This window comes from Neomonachus schauinslandi, chromosome 9, assembly GCF_002201575.2.
Source record: "Neomonachus schauinslandi chromosome 9, ASM220157v2, whole genome shotgun sequence".
In the NCBI taxonomy this organism is placed as follows: Eukaryota; Metazoa; Chordata; class Mammalia; order Carnivora; family Phocidae; genus Neomonachus; species Neomonachus schauinslandi.
The window spans coordinates 106,297,956-106,313,769 of NC_058411.1; the positions used below are offsets into that span (position 1 = coordinate 106,297,956).

General features: G+C 56.4%; 2 protein-coding genes across 2 annotated transcripts in view; both read right to left on the reverse strand.

The window, feature by feature from the left end:
* Window positions 1-474: 474 nt before the first annotated feature.
* Window positions 475-9,790, reverse strand: CALML4 (calmodulin like 4). The gene is given in 5 exon segments (XM_021693960.1): window positions 475-794; window positions 3,611-3,799; window positions 5,498-5,638; window positions 9,473-9,503; window positions 9,608-9,790. Coding segments are annotated over 5 exon segments (594 nt in total). The 5' UTR covers window positions 9,743-9,790; the 3' UTR covers window positions 475-696.
* A 2,132-nt stretch (window positions 9,791-11,922) lies between these two features.
* The window catches only part of CLN6 (CLN6 transmembrane ER protein), a 16,920-nt gene continuing 13,028 nt past the window's right edge, over window positions 11,923-15,814 (reverse strand). Inside the window, exons 4-5 of the mRNA XM_044918292.1 lie at window positions 15,099-15,221; window positions 11,923-13,469 (exon numbers count right to left, since the gene is read on the reverse strand). Of these exons, the coding sequence (XP_044774227.1) occupies window positions 13,199-13,469; window positions 15,099-15,221 (394 nt within the window). The 3' untranslated portion in view covers window positions 11,923-13,198. The remainder of the gene's footprint in view (window positions 13,470-15,098; window positions 15,222-15,814) is intronic.

Genomic DNA, 15,814 nt, shown 5'->3' on the forward strand with positions numbered 1-15,814 from the left:
CATGTCACTGAGTGTCGCGCTGGGACTAAGAATGTGTAAGTGGCCCCGTGGTGCTGCCAGAAATGTTAACCATACTTTTTCATTTGTTTTAGCTCTTTGCTTGATGCTAGTTCTCCGCTAGCGCTGGCTTTACCTTGGAAATGTGGAAGATGGTTCCAGCACCCAAATACAGAATAGCGTCTTTTGGTAGACTGCCCTGTTTAGGAGACGTGCCGCCGTGGTGACTCAGGATTGCACAGTGCTCTACAGTTTGCAATGGCGTTTTCAAGTCCTTCTCTCAGACCACCCTTGGTAGGCTCCATGAGGTAAGAAGTAGGAGTCCCAGTTGAGTTTAGGGATCTGACTGAGGCTTTGAGGAGTGAAATGACTTACGCAGAGTCACATAGCTGGGAAATGGCAGAGTCAGAACTGGAACCCAGGCCCAACTCCAAACCACAGGCTCTTCCGATGCTATAAAGGGCTGGACTCATGGCAGTTGTTAAAATCAATACAAATCTTTTATTAAAGCCATACTAATGCCAGGCTGAAACCATTTTGTGTCACCGCCAAGTTACCCCCTGCTGCCGTCAGGTCATGTCATCCTGCTGCTGCGTTTACCATCCGCCCCCCCCCAAGGGTGAAAGACCCCTTTTCTTTTCAAAAACTTCTCAGTCTGAGTTCTCAGGCCCAAGGGAGGCTCTCTCGCATTCTCTTCATTCAGTAGTCCCGCACAGGAATGGTGATCTTGTGGATAAATTCATCATACTTCACTTTACCATTTGGTTCGATATTTGCTTCCCTGAAAAGATCATCCACTGCAATAAATCACATTAATTTTTCAGGTTGGCTGTAGTGTTACATTATAGGACATCGAGTTAGTTATTGGGGGTTGGGGCTCCCCAAAGGCCTTTCCTTGTGTCCAATGGACCCGTTCCTGTAGACCAGGAAATAAACCAGTGAACAGAACAGGACAACCCACCCCCTATCCCTGAAGGCCACTGATGCCATTTGGAGTGAATCAGGCTTTCTGCAGGGGCCCAGGTAGAGGGTCGGGAGGTTGCTAATGACAATTAAGTCACTGAAGTCACCTTGTGCTTGCTTGCTTTTTTTTTTTTTAAGAAAATGTCTGACCTCTGTGCATATATTTCCAGAAACACTTGATATGGACGTTACCTTCTATAGCCCACCCTCTCAGCCTCCCAGCAGAACAGACCCCCTCAGCAGCCCCATCCTGGGCCACGCTGCCTGTGGCCTTGGCCTGTCCCCGGCCTGCCTGCCTTCCCTTCCTAATTGGCAAGCCCCACCCGAAGAGGGGACTTGGTGGCAAGTGGTGTCTGCCACCATCACCTCTTTTTTAAAACATGTGTGTTTAGGGGGTTGGGGTAGTAGGAGAGAAAATAAATTCAACTGTGTCCAAAGCCCAAAGTGTACAAAACTGTCATTGTTCTCTGATATTGCTCAAAAAAAAAAAAAAAAATCACTTCATTTACTTGTTTCTTCTGGTTCTGGATTCTTGGGACAAAATACTAGCTAGTCCCAGATGTTGGCAAGCAAGGCCATTTCTGCTTCCATTTCTCCACAGTGGCCTCTTGGGGCCAACCTACCTTTGGCTCTTTGGGCCCATCCTCATCCCCTTGTAAAAACTGTTTCACTGCCCTTTGTCAACTTCCCTGGCACTAGATGTCCCCGACACATAATTCTGGGTGGTTGGAAAATATCCCGTGATTCTCCGCTTAACCATCCATCCTCCTCTAAAATGTAATTACTATGCTCTGTGCCTAAGCCGATGGTAGTTCTGAGTATTTTTAGAATGTTGAGGAGACTGCAATTTATCTTATTTCATGGAGAAGCTTCTACCCATCAGCCACTGGGTTCAACCCTTTCCAGTGGACAGGTCCAACGTCAGCTGCAGCTCAGGCACTGCAGGCCCCTCCTGTCCATAGAGACCCCAGGGGGTGGAAATCAGGCCGCCCCAGCAGCCTTCTCCAGCTTCTTGACAAAAATTGAAGTTGTTCTTTCAGTCACCCAGGGTGAAAGATTCCTACTTCTAGTGTCATCTTTCCTCTCTCCCACAGCAAGAGGAAGGGAAATGGATCTTCCTGCTTGTCTGGAACACATTACCAGTTGGTTTGAAATGCTTCTTCCCTGGTTAAACAAACAAGAGATGGGTGCGAGTTTGGGGGCCATGGTATTGCTTTAGACAGAAATCGTTAACCGTAAGAATGGAGGCCCCGGCTAGCCCCCCCACCCCCGCCAACACTCCACCTGGAACATTAAAAGGCCGAGCAGTGTCCTCAGAGCCTGAGAGCGAAGGAGAGCCCATGCTTCCCCCATTCACATTAACATGGCCACGGTGAAAGATGAGCTCACGCTCACTGCCAGCCTGAGGAAGCAGGGAGAGCTCGGTGTGCCGTCTGTCGTGCTATTTTTATTTTTTAAAGATATTATTTATTTGTCAGAGAGAGAGAGCACAAGCAGGGGGAGCAGCAGGCAGAGGGAGAAGCAGGCTCCCCGCTGAGCAGGGAGCCTGATGCAGGACTCGATCCCAGGACCCGCGGGTCATGACCTGAGCTGAAGGCAGACGCTTAACCGACTGAGCCACCCACATGTTCCTGTAGCGCTATTTTTAAATGCTTCGCGCTGTGCCTTAGTGACTGCCGATAAAATCTAAGTAGACTGCTTTACAGAATGCTAGCCCTTGGAGGGACCTGAGGGACTGTGTATTGTAACCTCTTTTCCCAACCAGGAAGCTGAGGAGGGCGCGAGAGGTTAAGAAGCGCCTCAGAGGGTCCCCAGAATGAGGGGGAGCCAGGCGTCAAATTGAATTCAAGCCACTGGTTTGTTGTGATTTAACCAAAGGCTAAAGTTCTCGAAGCCTTTCCCTCCACCCGTGTGTGTCCTAGCAAGGCGTCACCGTCCCCGCCACAGGCAGGTCCAGCGGCCTAGCTGGAAATGCCAGCCTCCGGTGGCGGCCCCGGGACGGCTGCTGGGCCAGGGCCGAGGGGCTAGGCTGGAAGAATGCCGGCTGACGGCCCAGCACGGGGGTCACCCCCTACAGTGTCCACAGGGCGTGCCCAGAAGACCCAGTCCCTCGGCCTGCTCCGAGGCAGGAAGACACACTGGCCTGCTGGAAGGTGCGAGGCAAAGACCACCGCAAGACGCTCCTTCTGCAAGAGCTCTTCAAACTGGCTGAGTCATGAGGAGGGGGGCAAAGGAGCATCTCAGTTTGGAAACTCATGGCATTAGCAACAACTTCAGAAGACGCTTTGGCAAGGGGGAAGAGTCTGAGGGGGCCTATGTGTGTCTAACCGACTTGCATTCAAGCCCCAGCCTGTCACCTGTCTGTCAGTGCCCCCAGGGGTCTTGTGAGCACTAAATGAAGGCCCAAGTAGATCCTAGCTAGCTCTCCCCAGGCCTTCCCTCCCCCTGGCAGACTTCTCCCGTCACTCTCCGGGCCTCTACTTTCTCCCTCGGGCTCGAGGTGACTGAGGTGACGTCTAGTTGCAGCTGTCGGAGGCAAGCATCACCTGCGGTGTCTGCACGGTCCTGCTGGCAGGGACTGGCCTTTGCTGTCCTCCCTGAGCTCCCTACCCCTCCCCCACTGTTGGGAAAGAGGGACTCAGGCCTTTACCTTCCTTGTGGGTGAGCTTCTCCCCCAGTTTCATGAGTTTGGACCGTAGCTCAGATGCCATGATGTAGCCTTTCTTCTCCTTGTCTGTCATCAGCATGGCCAAAAGAATTTCTTTCTTTGGATCCTCTTGTTTTATTTGCGTGTGCGTAATGGTCAGGAAAGTGGAGAAATCCAGCTCTCCATCTCTGTCTGGGAAACCCCCAAACACAGCAGAGTGAGCAGGGAGGAAAAGGCTCTTCTTGAAGAAGCTCGGTGGCCTCCTGCCCAAGTTTTTATGGCCAGCTCAAGGGCCCCCTAAAATTCAGGAAGTGCCATGGTGGTGACAGTGTTATCGTGAGGAGGATGCAACCTCTCCTACTGAGCCTCCACCATGGATCTGCCTCGTTAATCCTCTCAATAACCCTCAGTGACCAGGATGACCATTGCCCCATTTTGCCCACTAAGGAGACGGAGGCCCCAGAGTGTGGAGTCACCTCACAGGGCGGTGGCAGGACCAGGATGGGGCACACTTCCTCTGCTCCCTTCCGGGTACCCCCCTCCTGCCCTGAACTGGAGGGAAATACTCCATGCATCCATCCTTCCTTGGCGGCCACAGCAGCACATCTACAAGGACGGACAGGTGACCCCGCCTGAAGCCTCAAGCCCCAGTCCCACCTGCTCATCTGCCTTCCCCCTCACTGCAGCGTCCGCCCCAGTCTCCCCAGCCCATGCCCCTCCTCCAAGCATGCCTGGGGGCCTCAGCCCAGGCCCTGGCCAGCTACAACTGCAGGAAATCGGAACTTCCCCTGACCACAACTTCCTGTTTGGAGGAGACAGAAGCCAAAGGAAACCACAACCCCTTCAGAGCTAGAAACGGGATCTCAGTCACTGAGCACCCCATCAGCCGGCTCCAGATCTTTAGAGGCCCACCCCCGCCCCCGAGGGGCCCCCAGCGCTGCCGCAGGTACACTCTGATGGGACCTCAGAGCAACCCTAGCAGATGGCTCGAATCCATCTGAAAGAGGAGGAAACGAGGTCCAGACACCAAGAAGTCACCTCTGGGCTCCAGGTCAAGTGCTCTTTCCAGTCCACCTCCTCCCTCTGGGCCAGGCTTTCCTTCCTGTGTGTCCAACCACCAATGCAAACATCCACCCCGGCCTCTGACACCTCTCTGGTTTTTCTCATTTTTGTTTTTTAAAAAATAAAACTTGTTTCTGGTTATAAAAGTCCCAGGTGTTCCCATTGTCAAACATACAAGAAACAATAAAGGGAATGAAAATCATCCCTAATCCCCTCACCAGAGAGAACAATCTTTGGGTGGGTTTTCTTCTACCTTTTCTCTCGGAGTGTTGCATAGTTTTTAGGAGGTCAGTCTTTGAAAGAAGAATCGGGTCCCAACCCTGATTCCACCACTGGCTTAAGAACTTGGGCAAATTACCTAATGGCTCTGAACCTTGATCCTTACCTGTAAAACAGAGTAGGGATGGTGCCTACTTCACAGAGTTGTTTGAGCTAAGCATGTGACCGATACTCAGTGAAGGGAAATTGTTTTCTCCTGACACACGGGCGCACTGTTAACACTGTCTTTACTGCAGGTTTGTGATAACCTTGATGGAGTGCCTAGATCCCGTGGTCCTCTGTGACAGACGGGCATGTCGCTGGCTGCTGTGGGGATTCGAGGAAGCCTGAGTGATACGCAGCACACCTGGCCAGATGTCTCCATAGCTTCTGCTGGTGAGCTCTGACTCCCACCTGCCCCTCAAACGTCTGAGCGCTGCCTACCCCCACCATCCTTACCCACCTGCTGGGTCCTGCCCCAGGACCACAGCTGCAGGGCTCCGGGGCCTCTCCCCCCAGCCCAGATGGTGTATTGCCCTCCAGCAGCCGCCTCTGGCCCAGCCCACTCACCGATCCCGTGGGTCTGCAGGTGCCGCTGTACCTCCCCTGGTGTCGGGCTGGCCCCCAGGCACCTCATCACCACCATGAGGTCAGTGGCTTTTATCTTCCCCCGCTGCTCCTTGTCATACAGCGAGAAGCATTCCTTGTACTCTGTGCACAGCGCAGAAGGAAGAGTCGGCGGCATGTAATTGCTCTCCACCCCCATGCCTTCTCTGCCCTCTCTCCCTTTCCCTTCCTTTCCCCTTCCTTTTGCTCTCCTCCTCCCCCCTTAGAGTTTCCAGATACAGCAAATAAAAATACAGGGCTGCCAAGTTAAACTGAATTTCAGATAAACAGTGAATACATATTTAGTATAAGTGTGTCCCGCATTTTGCATGGGATATACTTATACTCAAAAGTTTTTGCTGTTCATCTGAAATCTACATTTAACTGGGTGGCCTGTATTTTATCTGGCAACCCTATCCCCTCCCCCTCCTGACTTCCCTTCTGCCTCCTCCCTCCTCCCTTCCTTCTCTTTTTTCTTTTCCTCTTTTCTCCCCTTCCATAACTGACTAAAACCAAAGGAAAGCAATCCTACCCTCCAGGCCCAGACCATGGAGACCAGGAGTCTACAGGAGGGCGTGCAGGATCCAGGGTACCTTTGCAAAGACAGCTTATTTGGGAAACCAGGGTAATAATGCCTCTGGGTTACTGAAAGGAGCAGGAATCCCCTCTGGGGGGCCTGGCAGAGAATGGCTGTCCTATGTGGTGGGCACTGCTGACCCCGCTCTCCAGCCCGCCACCTCCAGGTTGCTGAACCCTCCAGCTGTCGTCGGACACAGCCCTGGTCCTGTTCTTAAAGACTTCAGGGGCGGGCGCCTGGGTGGCTCAGTTGGTTAAGCGACTGCCTTCGGCTCAGGTCATGATCCTGGAGTCCTGGGATCGAGTCCCACATCGGGCTCCCTGCTCAGCGGGGAGTCTGCTTCTCCCTCTGCCCCTCCCCCCTCTCATGCTCTCTCTCTCTCTCTCTCTCTCTCTCTCTCTCATTCTCTCTCTCAAATAAATAAAAAATCTTAAAAAAAAAAAGACTTCAGGGGCTCTCCCAGGCTCTGACTAGATCTGGCTGGCTGCCCTCCCCACCCCTAGCTCCTGGGAGGAAATGCAATGGCTGCCGGAGCTAAGGGTCCTCTAGACCCCCGTCTGGCAGCCCAGCAGAGCCCAGCTCCCTGCCCTGGGGGCACGGTGAGGCCAGCAGGGAGCTGGGGAAGGTGTGCCTGGGCCCCACCACTGAGATTCCCATACAGGCTGGGGTGGGGCTGCTGTCAGAGTTGGTCAAGAGCTGCCTGGGTGACTCTCCAATTCCTGAGGCCCACAGTGCGGAGCCACTGCTTGAGCCCCATCCGGGCCTCTCGGCACCCAGCTGCCCTGCTCCTCACACCACCTGGCTGGTGCCTCGGAGGCCTGGGCCAGCCGCTCCTCAGCTGGTAATAACAAAACCGATGGCAGGCTCACACTACTGTTCCATCCTGCGATGGCCCCGTGGTGCGTGATGCCATGCCTCTGCTCTTCCCATTGTGCAGGGGGGCCACTGAAGGCTGGGGCGGCTGAGGGCCTGGTGGGGGGAGAGGCAGCCTGGTCCCTGAAACAGAGCTCCACCCACGAGGTCACTCTGGATCCTGGATTCCCAGGCAGAGGCCACCGGAGGGCGGAAGGGAGTAGGGGGAAGCTGAAGGGAGGCCCCCAGCTCCTGCCCTAAGGCCCCTTCCTGTTGCCCAATTAAGGCCTCTCCTTGAGGATTTCAGCTGCTAAAAAAAGGCAGCTTCCCTGGTGGGGTTTAGGGACAATTAGCCACCTTCATGCCTGTGGAGAGGTTGAAGGGGAAAGCCTAGCCCTTTCAGAACTTTCCAGAGCCTGGGCTTGGAGAGGGCCAGAACACAGACATGACCAGGGGGCAGGAACTGAAGTGGCCCAGGGGAAGCAGCACCAGAGCCTGGCCTAAGATCCCACCTTTGGTTCCTGCAAAACCTAATTTCCTCCAAGAGGGCCCCATGCCAGTGGGGGTGATGTCCTCACTTACAGGGGGCACAGAGAGGGAGCCACCCCACATGTAGGGCTTGCAACTCCCCCAGCGCCCTTCCTGGGGACCTCTCATGGCCACCCACCTTGTCTTCTGTCAGAGTTTGCCCCCTGAGACCTCAACCTATGACATTGTCCCATGTCTAATAATCCGCTCTGATGATATATGGACACAAGTTTATTATAACTTTTACAGACATCAAGGATGTGTAGCACACCATTTATAAATAATGATAAAATGTGCACTATTCTTTATAAGTTCCTTTCTAGCCAGCTGATTATCACAAGTGAGTTTTGCCAACTCTCGTGTCCGTTGCCAACCTATAGCTTCCATGGTTTGCCAAGGGAGGCCGCATGCCGATGAATGCAGCTCTTTCCCCATGAATGTATTGTCATTAACTCTGTTAAGTGAGCTACTGTTACACTTTCCCACCCTTGTACAAATTACATTCATTAAACTGAAACCTCTTTCAAATCTTCAGCACTGCTGATTGCAGTGGGGTTATTTTAAAACGTCCACTGTATAGAGGCAGGGATTGAAACATGGTTTGATGCTGCGTTATTTAATAATGGCTGATTTTAACAGCTCAAAATATTCCTAAAATTGTACCACCCAGCTCATGCTAGCTAGAGCGAGTCTGGGGGACAGCCGGCCTGAGCTAGGCCCAGGGTCATGTGTTTGACTGACATCCTCTCCGCCCCTCGCTCACAGCGGCCTGGTGAAGCCGTGTCCTTCTCCCTCCTTCACAGAGGAGAAAGCTGAGGCTCAGAGGTGACTGGACCTCCGGTCTGCTGCGTCCGAGAGCCCTGCCCTTCCCACTCTAGTGGCCTACCTCTGGGCAACCTCTCATTCACGAAACATTAGTGGCCACTTTCTTGATGTCAGATAGGGGATACAAAGGGAAGCTTCCCTCCTTCCCTTCTGGGAGATCCCAGGAAGGGAGGGTCACTGAGCCTCAGAACTAGGTGTGGGTTGGTGGAGGGGGGTTCCTGAGGCTGATGGCTGGACTCCAGCCTTGAGTCACCACTCAGTCTGCCCTTCAGACCTGGGCAGGAGAGGCCCTTGCCCTGGGCCTTAGGTTTTCACAGTCCCTGCTCTGGCCCTCTTCTTGGGGTGGGGATGTTGAGCCATCTAAGACAAGGTGCCCACCTGGAGCCTGCAACCCCCGCCCCCCACCCGCTTTAGACCAAGCTCCGAGGACCCAGAACTCTGGCATCCCGCCCAAGTAACCCTAAGCACACCTCCAGCGTCTGCGGGACCCTAGCTGGGCTCTGCCAGGCCCCTGGGTTCTGTGTAACCCAACTCTCCCCTCCTGGCCTTCTGGAAACACAACTCCGTCTGTGCTACAATAGGCGGCGGGCTGGCTAGGGGCCTCGGGGAGTAAATGCTCCAAACACGGCTTGATGTCAGGGCACCGGAGACCGCAGAGGCCACCTCAGGCCACCCCCATTTCACAGATGGGGAGACTGAGGCCCAGAGAGTAGAAGCGCCTGCCTGAGAGTGCAGACCAGGGCTCTTTTCCCTCTCAGCCCCTTCTTTTGTTCCACCACGAGCCACAGCCAGTTACTGGTGGCACCCCCCAATCTCCCATCCCTCCTCCCGAATCCAGCTATCGGGCCTGGAGAAGCACCTAGCGGGCGCCCTCTCCTATCTCCCCCACTGCTAAGTCCCACTGACAAATGTACCACCACACTTCCACCTCTGAGCCCCCCTCCACGCTGCCCCCCCGCCGCAGCTAGTGGTGGTGGTCACTACCCACCCCCCCAGTGGTGTCCCCCTGCAGCAGGTGGCCCCCTGCCTGTGGGTGGGCCCGGCTCTCCCACCAGCCGTCTTCCTTCCCACCGACAAAAAAAAAAAAGCAGAGCAAATTGCCTAATGAGACCCATATTTTGCTGCGAGTTGCTAATTAAAGAGCAAAGCCAACCTACCATTAATTTGGTCCTGGGAAAGAAACTTGGCCTGTAGCAGAAAGAGGAAAACAGTCAGGGAGGGGACTCCGTGAAAGCGCCTCCCGCACCCCCAGCCCGGGGCAGCCAGGCTCGAGGACACAGCCCCCTACTCACCATTCTGGGGCCTCAGGCTGTCGCCTGTGGGCTCGAGGCTCCCACAACTGCCCACTCAGTCCCCTTCCTCCCGGCTTCAAGTCGAAAGTCCGCCAAGCTGGGTGGAGGCCCCAGTAATAAATCCGCGGCTGCCATGGCGACCAGGCCCAGCGCCCGCCCCGGGGTCAGATTCCAGCTTCCCGTGCACAGCTGATGCCCCGGCCCCCCGCCGGGCAGGGCTACACGTTTCCCTGTGAGTAAATGGGGCTGCACAAGGGCTTCCCACGACTCGTCCTGCATCGGGAAGCTGGTGCTCTCTGGCAAATGGACACATGCCACCATTCCTTCCCGGGGGGGCCCTCCGTGGACGGGGGTGGGGGCGGTGATACACAGAAAGGGGGTGCCTCGGGGATCTTTCCTTTCTCTCCCCTGGGACTAGGCTGGGGGCGGACAACTCCTAGGGGTCGGGTGCTTTGCACTCTTGAAGAAGACCCATCACACAGCATCCTCTGGGCGGGAAGGAGACCCTGCCATGATGGGACGCCCCCACTGCCAAGGCCTTGGGATGCACTCTGGAGAGGGAGCCCAAGCTCCGTGCTTTTGGGCTGGATTCAAATCCTTCCCTCAGGTCCATTTGCTGAGTGACCTTGGCATGTCATTTCACTGCGCTGTGCCTCAGTTTCTGCGCCGGGCCTCATCACAGGGCTGTCGAGAGAATCAAAGGGCCAGAGCACGATCGGTTCTCCACTTACTTCCTTCTGGGGACCCTGAGGGTAGGGGTGGGGTGGTGCCTGCAGTGGGGTCTCAGGCCCCACTGCCAGCTACCCCGGGGGCGGGGGGCTCACAGGGAGGCCTCTTAGGTGACTTTCCCCAGCCAGGAAGGCTCCTCTTCTTCATTTCCCTCTTCTGCCCCCCAGAACTCCCCCCAGCCCCCCATCAGCCTGTCCCCATCTCCTCGCCCCAGAAGTGGGGTGGTTCCCTAGGGACACTGCGCTGGGCACAGCCGGGTCTCACCCTTCCTCTCCTCCCCAGCTGCTGGCTCCCAGTCTGTGGGGCTCCAACTCCAGGGCACCCCCCGCCTTGCTGGCATGGAGGGCCCAACAGGCCATGCTCGGCACAAGGGCCCCCAGCCCAGGGGACACGTGGGTCCTGGTGAGGGGCTGCACGTGCCTGCAGGAAGGGGGACCTCTTGCTAATGTGTATGGCGTGGACAGAGGGCCTGCCCTTGGTCTGCTCTCCCTCCCTCCTTCCTGACCGTGTCCACATGGAAGATTCTCTTTTCCCCCAGATGATGTCTCCTGAGTCTCCTCTTCACATCTGTTTCTAGACCCAGAGAATTTCAGCTGGAGGATTTGACTCCTCTCTGTTGGGGCTGAGAAGAGGAAAGATGGGCAGGATGCAGGAGGCAGGAGAGGAGGGAGCTTCTGCTAATAGCCTTGTGGAGAGAAGTGAGGCGGAGTCATGTGGGGCCTTGGAGGCCGGGGTGGGGGTGGGGAGGCCTTCAGGGGCCAGGCCAGAGAGAATCTGAAGCAGACTCTCAGCTAAGTGCAGAGCCCAATGCGGGGCTTGATTTCATGACCCTGAGATGGTGCCCTGAGCCAAAATCAAAAGTCACTTAACTGACTGAGCCACCCAAGGCGCCCCTCATACCTAATTTTTTATTCACTTTTTTTTTTTTTCTTATCAAGGACCCCCCCCAAGCTGTATAAGCTCCAGGCCCCACACGACCAGGCCTGTGCCTGCTCATAAGACACCCAGCAAGTCTTGCTGTGGAGAAGAGGCCAGAGACAGGAATCCAGTGAGGTTGCTGGGCAGGTGGGGGCACAGCCTACGACGATGTGACGTCGAGCATCTCCTGTCCAGTGTTGTCTGCTAACAGGAGCCCCAGTAAGTCCTGGGGGCTGTGTGGTGAGTCTGAGACCCCGAGGGAGTAAGCGACTTGCCCAAGGCTCGGTGCCAACCTCCAACAAACCAGCCTCCCCACCTTCCCCCAAAGGGCACCTTCTCTGTTTCAGCCTCTGGAGTGGGCTTGCAGCAGAGCGGGGAGGCTTGAGGGGCCATCTCGGAGAGGCAGGCCTGGAGATGCCGTATCCTGGCTCCCCGCCCCCCATGCCCCCCAGACTCCTCACAAGAGAGCTGGGACTGACTGGGAGGAGGCCCTTCTTGCCCCCCACCCCCAGCATCCCACGGGGTGGCACAGAAGGCCAACGGACAGTAGCAGGGCCCGCTCGCAGCCCCTGACCGGCCTCAGACCAGCCACTGTCTCCCCGGCCCCAGGGATCTCCCTCCTGCCGTCCAAATTCACACCCAGAGCAAGAAGCAGCCACCAGCCAGGCTGGGCTCCACACTGGTCTTTATTCACACCTCTCTCTGCCCATGGAACCGGGGCTGGGGGCCCTGTAAGGGGGCTGCAGAGGGACCCCAACATGAAAGGAGCATCTGAGGCACGGGGCTCCCTGAAAACAGGAGAGGAGGCAGGGCCCGGGGAAGGCAGGGCAGGCCCCGAGACCCACAAGCTCGCCCAGCCAGTGCTGGCTGGGAAATGAGACTGGTGCCGGCAGCTGGGTGGGCAGATGTGGCCCCAAGGCCTGGGGGAAGGCGGGCCCGGGGTGTCCTATGGGAATGAAGCCTCCCTTTTCTGGGAGCAGGGCCACGAGCAGAAGCCATGAGATTCAGGCTGAGACAAGGCCTACAGGGGAGAGCCTCCAGATCCGCCCCACTCCCAACATCCCCCAAATGCCCCCTGGCCCTATAATGGGGCTCAGGGAATACTGCAAGTGTTTGAGAACACAGCCTTCAGCTTCAGCTCAGACATGCTGGTCAGGCTGCCAGGAAGGGGTGCCACAGTTATGGGGGGCGGGGAGCAGGGAGACAGCTTCTGGCAGGGGGAAATGGTGCTCAGGGGAGTCGGGCAGCACAACACTCCGTGTGACCTGAGTTTGGGTGAGGATCTGCGGCGTGCACACCCTTCCCGGGGTAGCAGAGGGCAGCGACGAGAGAACGATCTGTCCATCCCAGGGCTGCCCCAACAACCAGCCCACTGACACACTTTGGGCCCTGCTCCCAGCTGGTGCAAATGAGGCCCAGAGGAGGGATGTGCTTTGCTCAACAATACCCAGAAAGTTAACTTAACCTTTGTAATCTGGCCTCCAGGGTCAGGGCAGGCCTGAGGGGTGAGCCAGGTGGCGGGTGATATGCCCAGTCCCCTCACCACTGCTGCCCCACCCGCCAGGCCCACCAGAAGCCACCGCAGGAAGAGACCCGCCCTGAGCGGTGAGTGAGAGGGCCCCACTCCAGTCAGGTGCACGAGAAGGCAGGCCCACACCTCGGCCTGGACACACGGCCTCCGACTATATCCCATCCCGGAAAGATCCAAACCGAAGAGAAACTTGGGCCAAACAATCGCGTCTTACGACGACGCTCTCTGCACGCGCGCGCATGTACACACACCCCTGTCCATGTGCACAATGCGCATCCGGCCGGCTGCTGTCAGGAGAGCGCACACACGGGTGGATACACGCGTCTGCACACACGCATGCACGCACATCCCCGCTCAGCCACTCTGCGGCCCATCTCCCGCCAGGCAGAGCACCGGCGGCTGGTGCCAGGGACTCAGCGTCGGCTGCTGACGTGCAGGGTGTAGAAGGCCCAGGGCTCAGGGACGTAGATGACACCCGGGTACTTCTTCCTGAGTACCGTGTCATTCCACAGCCAGGCGACCCACAGTGCCACAAGCAGGAGTGTGAGGGCGAAGGAGTAGAAGAGGAAGAGGCCGTTGCTGTCCAGGAAGAGGTGCTTGCGCTTCTGGTGCAGGACAAGGGCCAGCATGGCAAAGAAGGTGAAGATGAAGAGGATGAAGATCTGGCCCTCGGTGACCAGGTACCTGAAGAGGCCAGTGGGGGAGGTGAGTCAGAGGCTCTATCCTGCCCGGCATCCCTCCCTGTACCCCCATACCAGGCTGCCTCCGGGTCAGTCAGAGCAGCTCATCTCATGGAGGAGCAGGGAACCGTCCTACTCTGAGCCACGGCCCACAGGCAGCATATGGATTTGGCTTGTAGAGTTGCTATTTTTTAAAAATGTTGAGTTTGTTATCAACATTTAACTAACAGATTAGCAGAACATGCGGATTTCTGGTTTCTTTGGTCATGTCAGGCCCCTATACCCGCACGAAACTGATCAGAGGAGAAAATGGCTGTCCCTCTAGAAAGAGCATGGTTCTGCTGTTTGCCACAGTCCCCACCATTCCCTATTGCCTTACTTGAGGCCTACTTGATGCCCTTCTGTTACCAGCTTGGTTCCTATAGGCATTTGAGTTTGGGAATGCAGCTGCAATTCATAGGGTTGTCATTACTGTCTCCTTGAGGGCTGGGACAGGCTCAGATCTCCCAGGGTTCTCTGCAGCTTCTAAGACAGTACCTAGCACATGGCCAGGAATCGGTAGCATTTGTTGGAGGGCTTCTGAGACGTTGTCTGGTCCACTCCCCTGCCTCTAGAGAGAAACACGATGCTGACCCATTCCACTCAAAGAATGACAGCTCTGCAACTCAGTGGCTGTGGAACCTTGACATCCTGGAGCTTCTGTGTTCTTACTTAGAAAGGGGGCATAAGTGGCCCTATCTCTAGAGACGTAAGAGACTGACAAGAGCTGTGTACATCTCTTACTTGGAAAAGCATGTTGCTCAACAAAAATGGTTACTGTTCCTACTGTGGCCGTCTCTGTACTGACACGCTGGGGCGGGGAGAGCCAGGCAAGAAGCCCTCTGCGTGTCGAACCACTTTCCTTCTTGCTGTGGTTGCCACTCATTCTTTTTCATCCTGCCTTCAGGGGGCATACAGATTGGCCCTGGTCGACCCTCTCCACCTGGCCGGGGATGGACCCAGGGGTGGATCCTAGGGACCTGGCCCTAGGAAAGAAGGCCCTTTTCAATCTGAGGCAAGCTTTCCATCAGAGAGGGATCCAGTCCTTCCTATGACACCCACCAATGCTCAGGGGGAGCCTGTCCCCGGGGCAGAAGTGACAGAACAGAGGTAGGGGCCTGGCTGAGGCCTGAGTCCTCTGAAATGGGAGGAGAGCTCTGGAAGGCACAAAGAAACCAGGCAAGGAACTTCCCCCTTATCTGTCCTTGTCACCTTCATAGTACTTTATAGTTTATGAAGCCTCTTTGCCTCCTTCTAGATCCTCACTATCTCCTGAGAGGGAGACAAGCAGGGGCTGTCCCAATTTCACAAAGGAGGAAACTGAGGCCCACAGGGCTCTATGGGCTCAATATTACAGGTGGATTCTATGGCACTGGGGTTCCGGGAGGGAGGGCAGAGGAGCATGAGAATGGAGAGGGGCACTCAGGCCTGGCTTCCTGGTAACAGAGACGCTACCGCAAAGCACTGTCACCGTCCCCACTAGACAGAGGAGGAAGCAGGAGCCCAGAGCGGGACTGTGGTCAAGAGCACATTTTTACCGCCTGGCTCACTAAGTGTCCCCACCCACCCCTCCCCCAGGTCTGAGGTCACTCACCAATAGTAGAGGCCACTGGGCATCACCAGGAGCAGGGCCGCCCCTGGCATCGAACTCTCAGCTTTGGCGGGAGTGAAACAACCGCTGAAGTATATGAAGAGGATGAGGAAGAAGGGGACGTACCTGCAACAGGGAGGCCAGAGCCTCAGAGGCCTGCCCAGCCGATCGCCCCTCCACCCGGCCCTCCCCCTCCTTGGGCTGCTCCCTTGCACCATCCCATGCAGGTCGCTTTCTGGTTTACAGAACACCCGGTTTAGGCCAGGGCACTCCTCCCCCCCAGACCTCCCCGTGCGGGGGGTCCAGGGTGGGGCAGGAAGGAAGCAGGAAGAGGAGGCCTGCTCCTGGCACAGGCAAATCAGAGGCCCATAGGCCGCGGTGGGGGGACCCTCCCACGCGGCCCTGGCCACCTCACTCCGCGGGGGTGTGTGTAGGGGGAGCCTGTCTCACCCTGGCACCCCTCACACCAGCAGTCCCCCCCCCAACAGGTGTACCCAGCAGGGCCAAGGGGGGAGAGCCTCCAGGTCCAAGTGAAAAAAAAAAGAGAGAGTGAGAAAGAGGGAACCATACCTGCTGGGGTCCTCCAAGGGGCTTTGTGAAGCCCCCTCCCCCATACCTAACCCACAGCCTCACCCCTTCCCCACACACAGCATCCCACCCAAAAGTACCAGCCTCTCTCCTCTCCACACAGGCTGCCTCTCCCACAGCCCCTTCCCTCA